Source organism: Poromitra crassiceps (assembly GCF_964638095.1).
Source record: "Poromitra crassiceps genome assembly, chromosome: 20".
In the NCBI taxonomy this organism is placed as follows: domain Eukaryota; kingdom Metazoa; phylum Chordata; class Actinopteri; order Beryciformes; family Melamphaidae; genus Poromitra; species Poromitra crassiceps.
The window spans coordinates 9971020-9987783 of record NC_139637.1 but is presented as its reverse complement, the minus strand read 5'-3'; the positions used below and the strand labels follow the sequence as shown (position 1 = coordinate 9987783).

General features: G+C 43.3%; 1 protein-coding gene across 1 annotated transcript in view; it reads left to right on the top strand.

The window, feature by feature from the left end:
* Positions 1–1933: 1933 nt before the first annotated feature.
* The window catches only part of mgll (monoglyceride lipase), a 55016-nt gene continuing 40185 nt past the window's right edge, over positions 1934–16764 (top strand). Inside the window, exons 1-2 of the mRNA XM_083656526.1 lie at positions 1934–2019; positions 3618–3756. Of these exons, the coding sequence (XP_083512652.1) occupies positions 3632–3756 (125 nt within the window). The 5' untranslated portion in view covers positions 1934–2019; positions 3618–3631. The remainder of the gene's footprint in view (positions 2020–3617; positions 3757–16764) is intronic.

Genomic DNA, 16764 nt, shown 5'->3' with positions numbered 1-16764 from the left:
CCGCATTTCTGGGTGGCGAGTGACATCACGCTGATTCGTCCTATAAAGAAAACAACCAAGCAAAAACGGACAAAACAGGAGAGGTGAATCTATAAGAAGGCAAGCCTATAGAGGTAGGTTTTAGGGAACGTTTAAAACAGCTCAAGGAATCAGAAGACCTAAGGTTAGGTCGCAGTTAATAGGTTGCAGTTAATTTCCCAGCAGGGACACTCACCACTGATGAAACACAACCAGGTTCGCCTCGCCTCTCGGAGGGAGAGCGACTATGGTCCAGGATGAACAAGAGGCAGAGGAAAACGGCAGCGCACGGTGACATCCTCCTCACATCGAATCGGGACGAGCAGCAGATCGGAATGAGGGCCCAATCTGCTCCACCATGTGATCATGGTCTTAAGTCACAGAAATAAGGTGAATGAAAATGAAATTAGAAACTGAATAGCAATCCACACATCATCACTGAAACAATTCAACTCACTGAAACAAACAAGCAAACAAACAGAGGTGAGAGACCGAATGGAAATGCAGTGTGAGAGAGAGAGAGGCTGTGTTCACTCTGCTCCCAAGGAGAGGTGGAGACAGAGCTGCACTTCCTGTTACACTGTGACAAATATAAAGAAATTAGAGCCTCAATCTCGCCCAAAATTAACCAGAAGTACAAAGAATTTGAAAATATCACGGACACATCTGCACTTCTGGGAGAGAAACCTGAATGCACCATTCTAGCAGCACATTATGTGTGGAGCTGCCATCAGCTGAGGGACAGCCAGTGGACAGGAGAGCCATCCACATCTGGCTGAAACACAGAACACCTAACACACTGTATTATTTGCACTAGCATCCAGTTTATTGGTTTGCGTGTTTAATTAAATTTAACAAAATAAGTTTTACATGTGTTGTTCCAAATAGGTTTTTTGGTCAACACTAATATTTTAATTTACCTTATTTTATTTGATTCTTTTTTGCTTTGTTTTGTTTTTCTCAAGATTTCAAAATAACAAGGGTAGGCCTACATTTTACAGATTCTGTGAATTTTTTGTTAATATACTGTAATTGCTCACTATTTGCACTATCACCGTTTAACTGCCCGTTTATTACTGTTCTGTTATTATTCTGAATAGACTCCAGTCAACAATAGTCTTCTATTATATTCTATCTCGTTCCATTTAATTTTCTTTATTCTTCCTCTTTGAATATCTTCAGATTTTTTTTATTTATGCATGGGTAACAAAATGTCATGTTGCTAATGTTGCTTTGGCAATGTGAGATGCACCTTATCATGCCAATAAAGCCCTTTGAATTGAAAATGTAATTGAGAGGGAGAGAGAAAGAAAGAGAGAAACTAGGCTACTTTGTCAACAATATCTTGCGCATGCACTGCCAGGAAAGCGAGAGAGAGACTGAGGGGGGCTAAAGAGAGAGAGTGGTGTGTGTGTGTGTGTGTGTGTGTGTGTGTGTGTGTGTGTGTGTGTGTGTGTGTGTGTGTGTGTGTGTGTGTGTGTGTGTGTGTTTGAGATTGAGAGAGAAAGAGCAGGGCTGGACCGGAGCAAACACTCCCTGCCTCTGGGGAAAATGTGTGTGTGTGTGTGTGTGTGTGTGTGTGTGTGTGTGTGTGTGTGTGTGTGTGTGTGTGTGTGTGTGTGTGTGTGTGTGTGTGTGTGTGTGTGTGTGTGTGTGTACATGTGTGTGTACATGTGTGTGTACATGTGTGTGTGTGTAATAAGGGTGTGTGCGGTATGTGTCGTGTGTGTGTGTGTGTGTGTGTGTGTGTGTGTGTGTGTGTGTGTGTGTGTGTGTGTGTGTGTGTGTGTGTGTGTGTGTGTGTGTGTGTGTGAATACTTCTGCGTTTCCCCAAACGTCTCTCACTGCATTCTTCTCTCGACGGGCGGCGAGAACAGAGCATCAGAGAGAGAGAGAGAGAGAGAGAGAGAGAAAGAGAGAGAGAGAGAGAGACACCACACCAGTGAAACAGGACAGTCCAGTCCGAGAAGAAGCAGAAACTTCACCGACGCTCCTGTGCAGGTTGGTGCTTTCTCTATAATAGCCTTTCCTATAGCCTATAATATTTTCTATTCCTGTATGGACTTAACAGCGCGTCTTCGATTGGCTACTCAGCAGTGAGTTACAGTGACGTTGGGCATAGCCTACTTACTTGATGTAAGGCATCACTATATAGCCTATAGCCTAATATTCCTATTAGGCTTTCATGACTTTAGCAGTCAATACAACTTAATTGACTTGCAGCGATTTTCCACAGCATCCTCATTATAGAATGACCTATAATGTTATCGTGTGGGTTCCTCTATTCATCATTTTCATAACATCAACAAAACAAGCAGACCCCATAACGTCTGTAGGCATTGGCTTGGGTTAGCTTTATACGGTGCATTTGAGTTATTTAAATCTATTCAGATGACTGAATGAATTCCCCCTAGCCTGTTGTGGTTGATGGAGCAGTCTGTCTGCCATGCGTCTGTTTCCAATCAGGATGCCGATCCGCTGAGACAGCCGATCTTTTAGCTGACATGAATCCCTTTGATGAAAATAGCTGATGTCTGCATTATAATTCCTAATAATAAAAAGTGTTTGCCACACGCTAACATACAATGACAAAGTGTAGCCTACTGTAAAGACAACCAGGCTGCTCCAACTGCAACCATAGATAGCCAATAGCATTCCACCATGCAGAGCTATTTTTATCCCCTGCCAGGCACTGTGCCAGGTGTTCCGCGCTGCCTGCATATATGCCTACTGTAGCCTACATACCACTTATTATTATTATGACTATTATCATTATTATTATTATTATTACTACTGTAACTATTGTTATTATTAGAGAGAGAGACAGAGAGAGAGACAGAGAGAGAGAGAGAGAGAGGCATGTTTATTATTATTATTATTACTGTAACTATTATTATTATTAGAGAGAGAGAGAGAGAGAGAGAGAGAGAGAGACAGACAGACAGAGAGGCGTGTTTATTATTATTATTATTACTGTAACTATTATTATTATTAGAGAGAGAGAGAGAGAGAGAGAGAGAAAGGCGTGTTTATTATTATTATTATTATTACTGTAACTATTATTATTAGAGAGAGAGAGAGAGAGAGAGGGAGAGAGAGGGAGGGAGGGAGAGAGGAGAGAGAGAGAGAGGCGTGTTTATTACTATTATTATTAGAGAGAGAGAGAGAGAGAGAGAGAGAGAGAGAGAGAGAGAGAGAGAGAGAGAGAGAGAGAGAGAGAGAGAGAGAGAGAGAGAGAGAGAGAGAGAGAGAGAGAGAGAGAGAGAGAGAGAGAGAGAGAGAGAGAGAGAGAGAGTTTATGGTTCCGTTGTGACGTAAGCTGGTCGGTGCGTGCGGGCGCTCTGACAACATCCCCCCCCCCCCCCCGTGTTTTGTAATGGCAGCGGAGAGGCTCTAGCCTCATTTAACCTCATCTCACCTAAACCTCCTGGCGACATCAACAACCTGTCCATCCATCCAAAACTAAGAGCTGAGCAAAATGAACGCCGTGCCCGTCGCCACCTGCCTGCTGGTCGCCGTGTTGGCCTGCCTCTTGTACGGCCACAGCAGCGGCGTGTTGTCGCTGCTGCTCAGTCTCCGGCTCTCTCCCTCTCCTGCAGACCCTGCCGCCGGCATGCCCGAGCCAGGAGCCCCGCGGCGGAGCCCGCAGGGACGCCCCTACACCGACCTGCAGCACATCGTCAACGCCGACGGACTGCACCTGTTCTGTCGCTACTGGGAGCCCGCAGAAACGCCGAGGTCAGTAGCGGATACTAAATCCGGAATTAACAACAAGCGCCTCTGACCCTCTCCCACCCCCCACCCCCACACCACCCCGCTCGGCGCTCGCTCTTCCCCCTCCCCCCAGCAATTCAGTTCAATTCAATAAGCCGGAAAGTAGTCTAACTATAGACCCTTCTCACGGGGGCATTTTGTGTCGAAAAGGCAGGGTAAACACAGGTGCAAGCAAAACACTCATGAGGCTTTCCAGAATTTGGAAACCCTCATGAGTGTTTTGCTTGCACCTGTGTTTATTCTGCCTTTTCGACACAAAATGGCCCCCGTGAAAAGGGTCTATTGCATGAGTGTTGCCAAAGCACATTACAACAACAACACATGGAAATAGTTGAAATTCCATAAATGAATACTCCATAAATATTAGCATTGCAATGCATATGGCATTATGTTGATTAATGCATACATACATTATTAATTGATTAAATGCATCCCTGACATCACCACCATGAATATGTGGTCAGTAAAACGGTTTATATCTGGCAGTAACACTGTTTTCTCCTCCTCTGCTACATGCGGGGAGCAGGTTTTCGAATGGTATTTATTATGCTGCGTGGGGACAAGTTAGTCCCAGTCACATGGTGCTCAGCTTGTTCAACCAGTTAACAACTAGGGAGTCATGTGAGACTTTATTGTCTCTCAATCTAAGACCCAAGCTCGTTAAAACACACTGCATTGATGTTAATCTTCTCATAGTGGGGTCGCTAACAGATGGACCAGTGACTAGTGGGTCGTGACCCCATTCAATACAAGAAAAACTCATCATGCTGTAAAAATAAAACATTAGTTATTATTTTAATCTTCACATGGGGGGGGGGGGGGGGGGGAGAGGGGTATTAGGAATTGCAGTGATTTAAAAGGTTGACCTCGTTTACAATAACCCAAACGGGACCCAAATGTAGTACATTTAGAGGAGAAGCATCACTAGTTTGTTTTCTTCAGTCTGTGCTACAGTGGAAAAGTTGACTTTGTTGCATCTTTTTTTATTTATTTTTTTGTATTTGGTTCATTGAGGTGCACAGATGCTCAGTTAGGCGATAGCCAACCAGGGCTGCTAAACAGAAGCCCGTTGGACTCACAGGAGCTCATTTATTGGACAGGTTTGCTAACCTGTTACCCAGGTTAGATAGTTTGGCATCAGGGAAAGTCAAATCTGACTCTCATCCCTGAAACTTTAGCTGAGCCTGATGTGCTTGTCTGTCTGCACTCTTTGCTGTAATTACCTCCTCTGGTGTTCATACATGAAGAAACAGCTGATACAGTATATATATATATATATATATATACAGTATATAGGAGCATGAGTTCAGACTGTAGGTTGTCCTAAAGCCTGTTTTCTCATAGGCTTTGTAAGCATGAGGAACTGCTTATAGTATGGGGATTGGTGTGTTGACTATAAACCCTTGTGTTTTGGGGTTGCTTCCTAGTCGCCCTTAGTCGACCAAGGACAACATCATTTAACCTCTTCACATGGGCTTTATTTGGTCCCCAATTGGTAGCTGGCCAAGTTTTCATGAAATAGTTCATAAAACCACCCACAGGCCAATTTTGCATATAGGCTTTTAGTAGCCAATAGACCTTATTCGATTGACGTAACTCACATACGGGCACGCCCACCGCTGCCATGTTGTTGACATAGCGCTGCAGCTCTCAAGTGACAGCCTATGTAAGAGCAGAGTTTATAGGAAGCTAGCCGCCGTTAGCGTGACCTGTATCGTTCCTGTTGTGTTCGGATGGTGACCTGCGTTAGGCATGGCTGTAGTAATGACAGCAATAAAGTCCCTGTGGTTTGTTTTTATCTCTACCGTCCTCAGACGTGAAGGGAGCGAGACGGAGGATACGTCAGCAGCACAGGAGATGTGTGTGGATAGTTAGGAGAGACAGGTGAAACCTTCTGACAGCTCCTCACAGCAAAGTCTGTTCACCTCGTTTCTTCTTGTGTGTATTATTACATGCATTAACGGCAGCATACAAACAACAACTGTGGGTTTTTTATTGCTGTCATCACTATCGCTATTTTGTAATGGAACAGAAACGACAATAAGGCTGTTACTAGTTGTCAGCTGCAGCGCTGTGTGCGTGCAGGACGGCATGTCAACAATATGGTGCCGTCCAGGGTTAGCGAATAAGGTCTATAGGCTTTTAGTAGCCTATAGCAGAGGTTCTCAAATGCTTTTCAGCCAAGGACCCCAATACAAGATAGAAAATATACCGGGGACCCCCTCATTCTGATTTGTGAGTTTGGGCTAAGCTTAATTGTTTCCACGGTAACGTGCTTGACTTTTAAATTGATAGGTTTGTTAGATTAGAATGTTAATCCATGAACCATTTTAGATTGAAAGCATAACATATTTTTGCGGAACTATGAAGCTTTTGCAACAACAAAAAAAGGTTTTAATTTTATTTTGCTGGAAACCTTTCGCGGACCCCCTGGCAAAGTGCCACGATTTGAGAACCACTGGCCTATAGTGATTTAGTTTTCCACAGTAAGTTAGCCCCATACATACCTACTGCTGCTGGAGACCTTTTGCCCTGAACTCTCAGCCCCCCCAACTCATTTTCTCCTGCTTTCCACTCTGCACACATGGTGGAAGAGGCGCAGTATGAAACACAAGACAGATGTCCCTTTGACACACACACACACAGACACACACACACACAGACACACACACACACACACACACAAACACACACACACACACACACACACACACACACACACACACACACACACACACACACACACACACACACACACCCTCCTGCAGCATAGCCGTGACTCATTAACTGACACCGTGTCTGTGTGGCTTTGCTCTAGACGGTTTTAACTTGACAACAAAAACATTCTAAATTGAACCCCCGCTCACTTCCTGTTGCAGTGTTTGCTATGGACATGAACGAAAAAAAAACATTCAAGTGCAGGACTGACCATTCCGTGAAAACCGTCTATACAGCTGAGCAGCGAAAACAAAAGTAACGACGTCGAGTGAATATTTCTGCAGTTTGCCGAATGCTGAGAAAAAGGAAGTGCTGTGGGGTTGCGCTCTGGTGAAAACCGTCTATAAACCATGGCTCATAGGTTACGTGCGTGTGCTTGCCTCCGTGCCTTTTTGTATTTATCCTGCATTCATTTCTACACATGGATGCTTGCATACATGTGGTTAGTGGTTTACAGTATGTGTGTTTTTGTTAGTGGCTGGAATTTAACTTTTCCTCCTGACTCACTGCCAGTTCTTGTGAAACGCAGGATGACTTGGTTCTGCACAGGCGTTGTGGTTAACATGTGACTTCCTCTTTTGAGGGAGGCCCTTGAGTGACAAAGTTGCTCAATGCAAACGTCTTCCTACTCACATATTTAGAGCTCGCAGCAACAACAACAACAACAACAACAACACATGTCTCCAACTCCCCCTGACAGAAGGTTCAATAAACCAATTAAAGGAACACTCCGCCCATTTTCAACCAGCTTTGTATCATTAGAACATCAGTAGTATATCAGAAAACTATAAACGGTTTTGAAGTCTGTCATTTAATTTGACAGTTATTGAGTGTTAAAGTGACATCACTGGTCCACACTAACTCAAATTAATAACTCATTAACTCAAATCAACTCTCAATAACTGTCAAACTAGATGAATGATGAATAGTTTGACAGTTATTGAGAGTTGATTTGAGTTAATGAGTTATTAATTTGAGTTAGTGTGGACCAGTGATGTCACTGGTCCACACTTTAACACTCAATAACTGTCAAATTAAATGACAGACTTCAAAACAGTTTACAGTTTTCTGATATACTACTGATGTTCTAATGATACAAAGCTGGTTGAAAATGGGCGGAGTGTTCCTTTAAGTGCAATTGTTTTTGATGACACATTATACATTACATGTTGCTTGCCTGGACAACATGGTTCTTGGAAGGAAAGAGCTGAGACACTGGGGGCTTAAAATAGCTGCCGAGCCCCCTGTGTCAGAACTGTTTTAGATCTAAGGCTTTGGACGGCTTATATAAGAGCGTTCTCACTAGAAACGTGTGCATGTTGTGCTGTGCAGGAGTTGAAGGGTGAGAGAGCGATATATCTTTAGATTGAAGCTCCCCATAAACAATATGTTGTGTCAACATCTTGTGCTGTATATTTGAATCTGACCGTTTTCGTGCCAAAAATAAATCGTGAGGATTCAATGTTGGCGACAGGATTTTATTCTTATCAGGGTGGAAAGGCCTCTGCGTTGAAAGCCATACAATAATTTTAAGTGGGGTAGTGTTACAAGCTGTTGTGTATATTAGATAGATAGATAGATAGATAGATAGATAGATAGATAGATAGATAGATAGATAGATAGATAGATAGTAGGGGTAGGAGAAAAAATCGATTCACTTAAAGGAACACTCTGCCCATTTTCAACCAGCTTTGTATCATTAGAACATCAGTAGTATATCAGAAAACTGTAAACGGTTTTGAAGTCTGACATTTAATTTGACAGTTATTGAGTGTTAAATTGTGGACCAGTGACATCACTGGTCCACAATAACTCAAATGAATAACTCATTAACTCAAATCAACTCTCAATAACTGTCAAACTAGATGAATGATGAATAGTTTGACAGTTATTGAGAGTTGATTTGAGTTAATGAGTTATTCATTTGAGTTAGTGTGGACCAGTGATGTCACTGGTCCACTTTTTAACACTCAATAACTGTCAAATTAAATGACAGATTTCAAAACCGTTTACAGTTTTCTGATATACTACTGATGTTCTAATGATACAAAGCTGGTTGAAAATGGGCGGAGTGTTCCTTTAAGTATCGCGATTTTTAATGTCACGATTTTTTGAATCGATCCTTTATTCCAGAATCGATAATCGCATTTTTTTCTGTTTATGTATGAAATGTTACCACTTTCATCCAGCGCTTCCCTCTGCTCCGTGGCTCATACCGCCAATCATGTACCTTGTTAGTACAAGTGACACGGAAACGGCCAATCATTTAACAGACAAACTCCGAGTGCACCCGCCCCATGACCCGCCCCCACTCACACACAGCTAATCATATCCCTTGATCCAGAGCCGAGAGTCCCGACATCGAGTGGCAGCAAAATAGACAGTTTGTGTTGTACTCTGAAAGGGCCCCCCCCCCCCCCCCCCCCCCCCTTGAATCAAATTGTACATTATCAGCTTTATTTTAGCATTCAAAAGTAGCGCGAGACCCATTCCTGGCTGATGATCGAGTCTGGCATTTTGGTCCTCCGAGTTTCAATTCGTGTTAACGTAACGTGTTAACATGTGTTGTATTAATAAGCGCCCGGGAAATTAACGTTAATGTTAAGGCACCAATTTCACAAATACGGACGTCTGCAACGTTACTTTATGGAATGCGGGGGGCACCCGCAGCTCAATTCACTTCTGTGAGCGGAGACAAAGTTGAACTGTTAGAAAGGTTTTACTTGTACTTTGGGACAGGAATAATAACTCATTGTGTCATCTAGGCACACAGCCTATGACTTTATGTCTTCTGCTTGGGCGGGGTCTTGATGGGTATCGAATCGGCACCCAAGTATCGTGATAGTATCGAATCGGGAGATAAGTGAATCGGCACAGCCCTAATAGATAGATAGATAGATAGATAGATATTTGATGGATATATATTTGTCTCCGGCACAATGTACAGTTGCTCCATATAAAATACACATCAAACAACATAACAAGACACATTAAGACAGCAAAGCAATAAGCAATTATAAGTTGCAGCAGCATAGCATGCTAGCATGCTTTGGAAGAGTTAGGTCTCCTAAGTCTTCAGCCACTTGTGCAACGGCAAGGCGAGGTGTTAGGGGGCTCCGCCTATGATCAGAGAATATAGTTGCAATACTTAACTATTGTTTTACCTCATACATGCGTCGCCCCCTAACAGTGCTATAATTGGCTTAGGCTGGGTTCACACCGGCGACCCAAGCCTTGCCTATGCCTTGCCTTTACCCACGCTTTTAAATAGGCGTCCGTTTTAGTCAACGAGGCTGTGTACACCGGGCGCCTGAGCGTGAACCCTGCGTGTACCCACGCCTCGCCTGTGCCGCGCCGATTTTATCGTTTAGGCGAGAGTTCTATTTTCATGCGTGCAGGCAGACTTCTTCTGTCAAGCCATGAAAGAAAAACGCGACAATATCCGTGGGAAATGGCAAAGTCAACTGAATTTCAAAATAAAATGGAGTTACTACAACAGTGTTGAGCAAACAAATCTTCATGAGAGAGAATAGCGACCGAAGAAGCAAGATGGACAATGTTGTTGTGCCAGCACATATTCTTGCAAGATCACCTCTCTAAAATGTCCGACTATAGTCAGACGTGGTTATACATATCCAGCATCAATAGAACATTAAATATATCAGATTTATTTTACCTACCCTACCCATGACAATTCTGGACAACACGTGAAAAAATACAGTCGGGAGAGAGGAGAGGCGCTTGTGACTCGGCTCCAGGTTCGGCGTGCAAAAGGCGTGTAACAGGTTCACGCCCAGCTCGGCGTAGGCGTGGGTTGAGGCAAGGCAAGGCGTAGGTTGTCTGTGTGAACTAAGCGTTAGGGGGCAACGCCTGATGATGTCACTCCCGGCTGAGACACAAACAACATGCTGTGTCATAGCCTGATGATGTCACTCCCGGCTGAGACACAAACAACATGCTGTGTCATAGCCTGATGATGTCACTCCCGGCTGAGATACTAACACAAACAACATGCTGTGTCATAGCCTGGATTGACTGTAACAATGCAACAGGTCAGCCAGTTATGGTTCCGCTCACACATCTATATATATACATATCTATAGAACATATCTATAGAACATATCTATAGAACATATCTATAGAACATATCTATGGAACATATCTATAGAACATATCTATAGAATGGGGAGCGTGAACCCAGCGGCCGGTCTCCCATCGAGCTTCAACATGAGAGACTCAGGCCTAGTAGGCGACTTCTTCAGGTGCCGCGTATCATGCCGATAGCCCACAAGTAGAACCAGCTGAGCGGAGAGGCATGCAGCATATCGGTGGACCAGCTGGAGCTAACCTCTCCCACCCCCAACGCCTAAACCTAACATCTCCCACCCCCAACGCCTAAACTGAACCTCCCCCAGACCCTTCTTCTTCTTCTTCTTCTTCTTCTTCTTCTTCTTCTTCTTCTTCTTCTTCTTCTTCTTCTTCTTCTTCTTCTTCTTCTTCTTGTGTGTAGTTGACATCAAAAGGAATGAAGTGTGATCTGAGCAAGGGGGCCCGGCCCCCCACATTGCCCCCGTCCCACATTCGTTTTAAGTCACGAGCATTTTGGCTGGTGTAGTCTCTCTATTCTTCTCCATCCTCACCACCAACATTAGTCTGACCTTCATCTTCATCATTACTATCACCTTCACCATCATCATCATCACCACGGCTACTGTACGTTTCGATGTGCTGTAACCGTGGTGACCGCCGGCCTATGGGGTCAACTGCTTCTACCAACAGCATCCAGATGGTTTATTGTGTGGATTGTTTGTTTAGTAAAAAAAGGCAGACTGCTTATTATTGAATTTCATGTTGAGCGGATGGGGAAACATCCACATTTTGTTTTATTATTATTTTCTCATAAGAGAAGCTTTGGACTGATTGCTGCATCAGCCTGGCGAGGAGACCTGATGTTAGAGCAGAATATCAGTGCCAGGCAGGGGGAGAAAGTGCCTACAGCCATCTGGCAAATGAGGATAAATTATGACAGGAGCTGCTATGTAAATTAATTTTCTCTATCAGCCACTTTGGCAGGCATTCTGGTTTTATTCAGCCATCCGCTTCTGCTTCATACATCATACATATTTAGTCGCTGTGATAGTGACATACTGTCAGGCGAATTTTGGAATCAGTGAGTCTGTGGCAGGTGGACTTAAAATACATTTCTTTCATGGTGCTAGGTAATTCAAATTGAATCACTTCTCTTGACAATGTAAATATATTTTATTTTATTAAGATTAAATTTTAATAGTCATATTCTGATTAGATTTGATACTGGCTGAATGTTAAACCCCCTGGACATACAGTGTGCAAACAACATAGGGACACCAGGTGGGTGCAGGTGAAAGTTATGACACCTGTTAACATCGCCTTCAGTCATGGATATTGATTTGTCATAAATTGAAATGGCCCACAAGGACAATAATGACATCGGGTCATTATCGGGTCAACCCTCTGCTCCTACAATGTTGTATAATAGGCTACATAACATGACAGGAAAAGTGCCAGAATATACAAAAAAAAACATAACTCTTCTTAGTTTATGTATTTGTTGGTGAGATGAGGAAGAGACGGGGTCAAAGGTCACAGGCTTCTGAAAGGCCCTTTCACTAGAACCAGGAAGTAGGTGAAAGGGGCACCGACAGGGGGGAGGGGCTTCTGCAATGATTGACAGATCTGCCAATAGATAATCTATTTGGGGTTGTGAACCCACATGGAGGATGGTGTGTGTGTACACACACACACACACACACACACACACACACACACACACACACACACACACACACACACACACACACACACACACACACACCACTCTCTCTCTTTAGCCCCCCTCAGTCTATCTCTCGCTTTCCTGGCAATATTTTTAAATATTGGTCTCCTGTTGGTCCAAGCAGACGGTCCGACCAATCAGCATTCAGTGGCAGCTAGGGGCAGGATTTAGGTGTGACGACTGCGAGAAGCGAGCGCGCGATAGAGTGATAGACAGATGGTTCATCCAATCACCTGCCATCTGACGAGTTCCAGATGCTTCTGTGTAACAAACCATCTGGCAGCATCAGGTTAAGTCCCGCCTTCTGAAATGGCTGCTAGAAGTCCAGACTGATCTTTGGAGACAAACAGATAGTGAGGCTTCTTACCATGTTAGCTCTCACCCAAAGTCAAACGGATAGTGAGGCTTCTTACCATGTTAGCTCTCACCCAAAGTCAAACAGATAGTGAGGCTTCTTACCATGTTAGCTCTCACCCAAAGTCAAACAGATAGTGAGGCTTCTTACCATGTTAGCTCTCACCCAAAGTCAAACAGATAGTGAGGCTTACCATGTTAGCTCTCACCCAAAGTCAAACAGATAGTGAGGCTTACCATGTTAGCTCTCACCCAAAGTCAAACAGATAGTGAGGCTTACCATGTTAGCTCTCACCCAAAGTCAAACAGATAGTGAGGCTTACCATGTTAGCTCTCACCCAAAGTCAAACAGATAGTGAGGCTTACCATGTTAGCTCTCACCCAAAGTCAAACAGATAGTGAGGCTTACCATGTTAGCTCTCACCCAAAGTCAAACAGATACCATGATAGCTCTCACCCAAAGTCAAACGGATAGTGAGGCTTCTTACCATGTTAGCTCTCACCCAAAGTCAAACAGATAGTGAGGCTTACCATGTTAGCTCTCACCCAAAGTCAAACAGATAGTGAGGCTTACCATGTTAGCTCTCACCCAAAGTCAAACAGATAGTGAGGCTTACCATGTTAGCTCTCACCCAAAGTCAAACAGATAGTGAGGCTTACCATGTTAGCTCTCACCCAAAGTCAAACAGATACCATGATAGCTCTCACCCAAAGTCAAACGGATAGTGAGGCTTCTTACCATGTTAGCTCTCACCCAAAGTCAAACAGATAGTGAGGCTTACCATGTTAGCTCTCACCCAAAGTCAAACAGATAGTGAGGCTTACCATGTTAGCTCTCACCCAAAGTCAAACAGATAGTGAGGCTTACCATGTTAGCTCTCACCCAAAGTCAAACAGATAGTGAGGCTTACCATGTTAGCTCTCACCCAAAGTCAAACAGATAGTGAGGCTTACCATGTTAGCTCTCACCCAAAGTCAAACAGATAGTGAGGCTTACCATGATAGCTCTCACCCAAAGTCAAACAGATACCATGATAGCTCTCACCCAAAGTCAAACAGATAGTGAGGCTTACCATGTTAGCTCTCACCCAAAGTCAAACAGATAGTGAGGCTTCTTACCATGTTAGCTCTCACCCAAAGTCAAACAGATAGTGAGGCTTACCATGTTAGCTCTCACCCAAAGTCAAACAGATAGTGAGGCTTCTTACCATGTTAGCTCTCACCCAAAGTCAAACAGATAGTGAGGCTTACCATGTTAGCTCTCACCCAAAGTCAAACAGATAGTGAGGCTTACCATGTTAGCTCTCACCCAAAGTCAAACAGATAGTGAGGCTTACCATGTTAGCTCTCACCCAAAGTCAAACAGATAGTGAGGCTTACCATGCTAGCGCTCACCGCTCACCCAAAGTCAAACAGATAGTGAGGCTTACCATGCTAGCGCTCACCGCTCACCTAGTGAGGCTTACCATGCTAGCGCTCACCGCTCACCCAAAGTCAAACAGATAGTGAGGCTTACCATGCTAGCGCTCACCGCTCACCCAAAGTCAAACAGATAGTGAGGCTTACCATGCTAGCGCTCACCGCTCACCCAAAGTCAAACAGATAGTGAGGCTTACCATGCTAGCGCTCACCGCTCACCCAAAGTCAAACAGATAGTGAGGCTTACCATGCTAGCGCTCACCGCTCACCCAAAGTCAAACAGATAGGCTTTTTACCATGTTAGCTCTCACCCAAAGTCAAACAGATAGTGAGGCTTACCATGCTAGCGCTCACCGCTCACCCAAAGTCAAACAGATAGTGAGGCTTACCATGCTAGCACTCACCGCTCACCCAAAGTCAAACAGATAGTGAGGCTTACCATGTTAGCTCTCACCCAAAGTCAAACAGATAGTGAGGCTTACCATGTCAGCTCTCACCCAAAGTCAAACAGATAGTGAGGCTTACCATGTTAGCTCTCACCCAAAGTCAAACAGATAGTGAGGCTTACCATGCTAGCTCTCACCCAAAGTCAAACAGATAGTGAGGCTTTTTACCATGTTAGCTCTCACCCAAAGTCAAACAGATAGTGAGGCTTACCATGCTAGCTCTCACCCAAAGTCAAACAGATAGTGAGGCTTACCATGTTAGCTCTCACCCAAAGTCAAACAGATAGTGAGGCTTACCATGCTAGCTCTCACCCAAAGTCAAAACCAGCCTCCAAGTGAAACATACTGAGACAGGGATTATGCAAATCTGTGTGTAGTGTTCCCAATAGTTAGTAATAATTCAGAGTATTTTCCCACACACTGTTGTAAGGCTTCACATCTATTTCATATTGAAATATATTTAGATGTGCAACGTTTCAACATCAACAAATCATTACTACATTAATTTAGTACAATTACCATAAACAAATTAGACCATTGATCAGAAGACTGGCAGCCTCTATACAGTACCAGCCTCTACTTTGTATATCTACGTAGATTGGAGACTGGAGGAAGAAGAGACTTGAATAATCTTTGTGGGGAAATTGGGCCATTGCAGCAGCAAGGAGTACGGTAATAGGATAGATCAAAGAAAAGTAGGCTATGAATAAACACAACTGACTGTTCCAACACTATGACAGTATTACATGTAGGAACAATTATTATTATTTATTATTGTACTGAGTGTTTGGTAAAAAGGGTTTGCAAATAAGAATTTATTCTGTGACGTTTCGGTCACCAACCTTTTTCAAACAAAATCCCACTGATGACATCATCAGTGATGTCATAAATCCCACTGATGACATCATCAGTAATGTCGTCATATAAATTCACTCACACAGACAAAGTCCCAGTGATGATGTCATCAGTGACACACACACACACAAGAGCGACTGAGAGAGAGGGAGAGGGAGACTGAGGGAGAGAGAGGGAGACATTGCGCGTGCGCCAATAGTGCAGGTGAGGCCACGCAACAGCCAAGCAGCGGGCGAGATGCAGTGTGGGCGAGGCCGCGAACCTAGTATATATATATATTTATAAAACGGCTCTCTCAAATCAAGCAATCTGATTGGTTCACAGCCATTGTATAATTCCAGTAACCGAGTTCAATAACCCATGGCCATGGGTTATTGGTTGCCATGGCAACTCTCTTACTAAGAGAGTAATAATAAGGCTTACCTCAAATGACAACGTAGAAAAAAAAATGGCGGAGACAGCTGTCAGATCCTTGTGAATCGATCTTCGCTTATAACTTTACTAATACCGGTACTTCGCAGAAAATTATGTTTTGTACAAGAATAGATGCGGGCTAATGTCTTCTTTGCAAAAGAAAGGCTGTTAACCCCGCATTTAACTCCGCATTTAACCCCGTAACGTTAGTTGGTGTCAGCTTTGCAGAGAGCATTCAGCTTCTCAACAAGCGCTGAGAATGCAACGCTGCGCTCGAGCTGCCTGTCGGGGTTTCCAGAAAAATCTCAGCTACTCAGCAAGCGCCAGGATTGGCCAATGTCAACTAGGGATGGGCATTTCTAGCAAAAACACTATTCGAAATTCGCTGGCCAAATTCGAATTTAATTCGAAATTCGAAAATAAAAATAAAAATGTAAAAAAAATTAATTTTTTTTTTTTTTTTTTTTTTTTTTTTTTTTTTTTGTGAGTGAAATGTTGCATTGTCTCCCCTGATTCTAAGTCTACGGCTTTATTAATTAATATAAAAAGCTTCTGCTGTGGATTTTTAGCTCAAACAAGCATTGCACCACTGAAGTAAAGAACATGTTACATGACATTGACATTTTCGAAAATAAAAAACAGTTTTGACAATCATGAGTGGTTCATTAAATATTTAGTAGGCTCAGGTCTGAGTGCCAAAGGGGTGCCAAAGTCACCCCCTCTCCCTCTTCATGGGATTTCATCCGCCATTCATTTTTCCATAAACCTTGCTTAAAATGCTTATAAAAATTGTTCTACTTGCTCAAACCAAGCGATTTCTTAGAATCAGGGGAGACAATGCAACATTTCACTCAAATTTTTTTTTTTTTTTTTTTTTTTTTTCGAATTTCGAATTTCAATAATAAAAGTCGACCTTGATAATAACAACGATTATTCGAAAATTCGAAATTC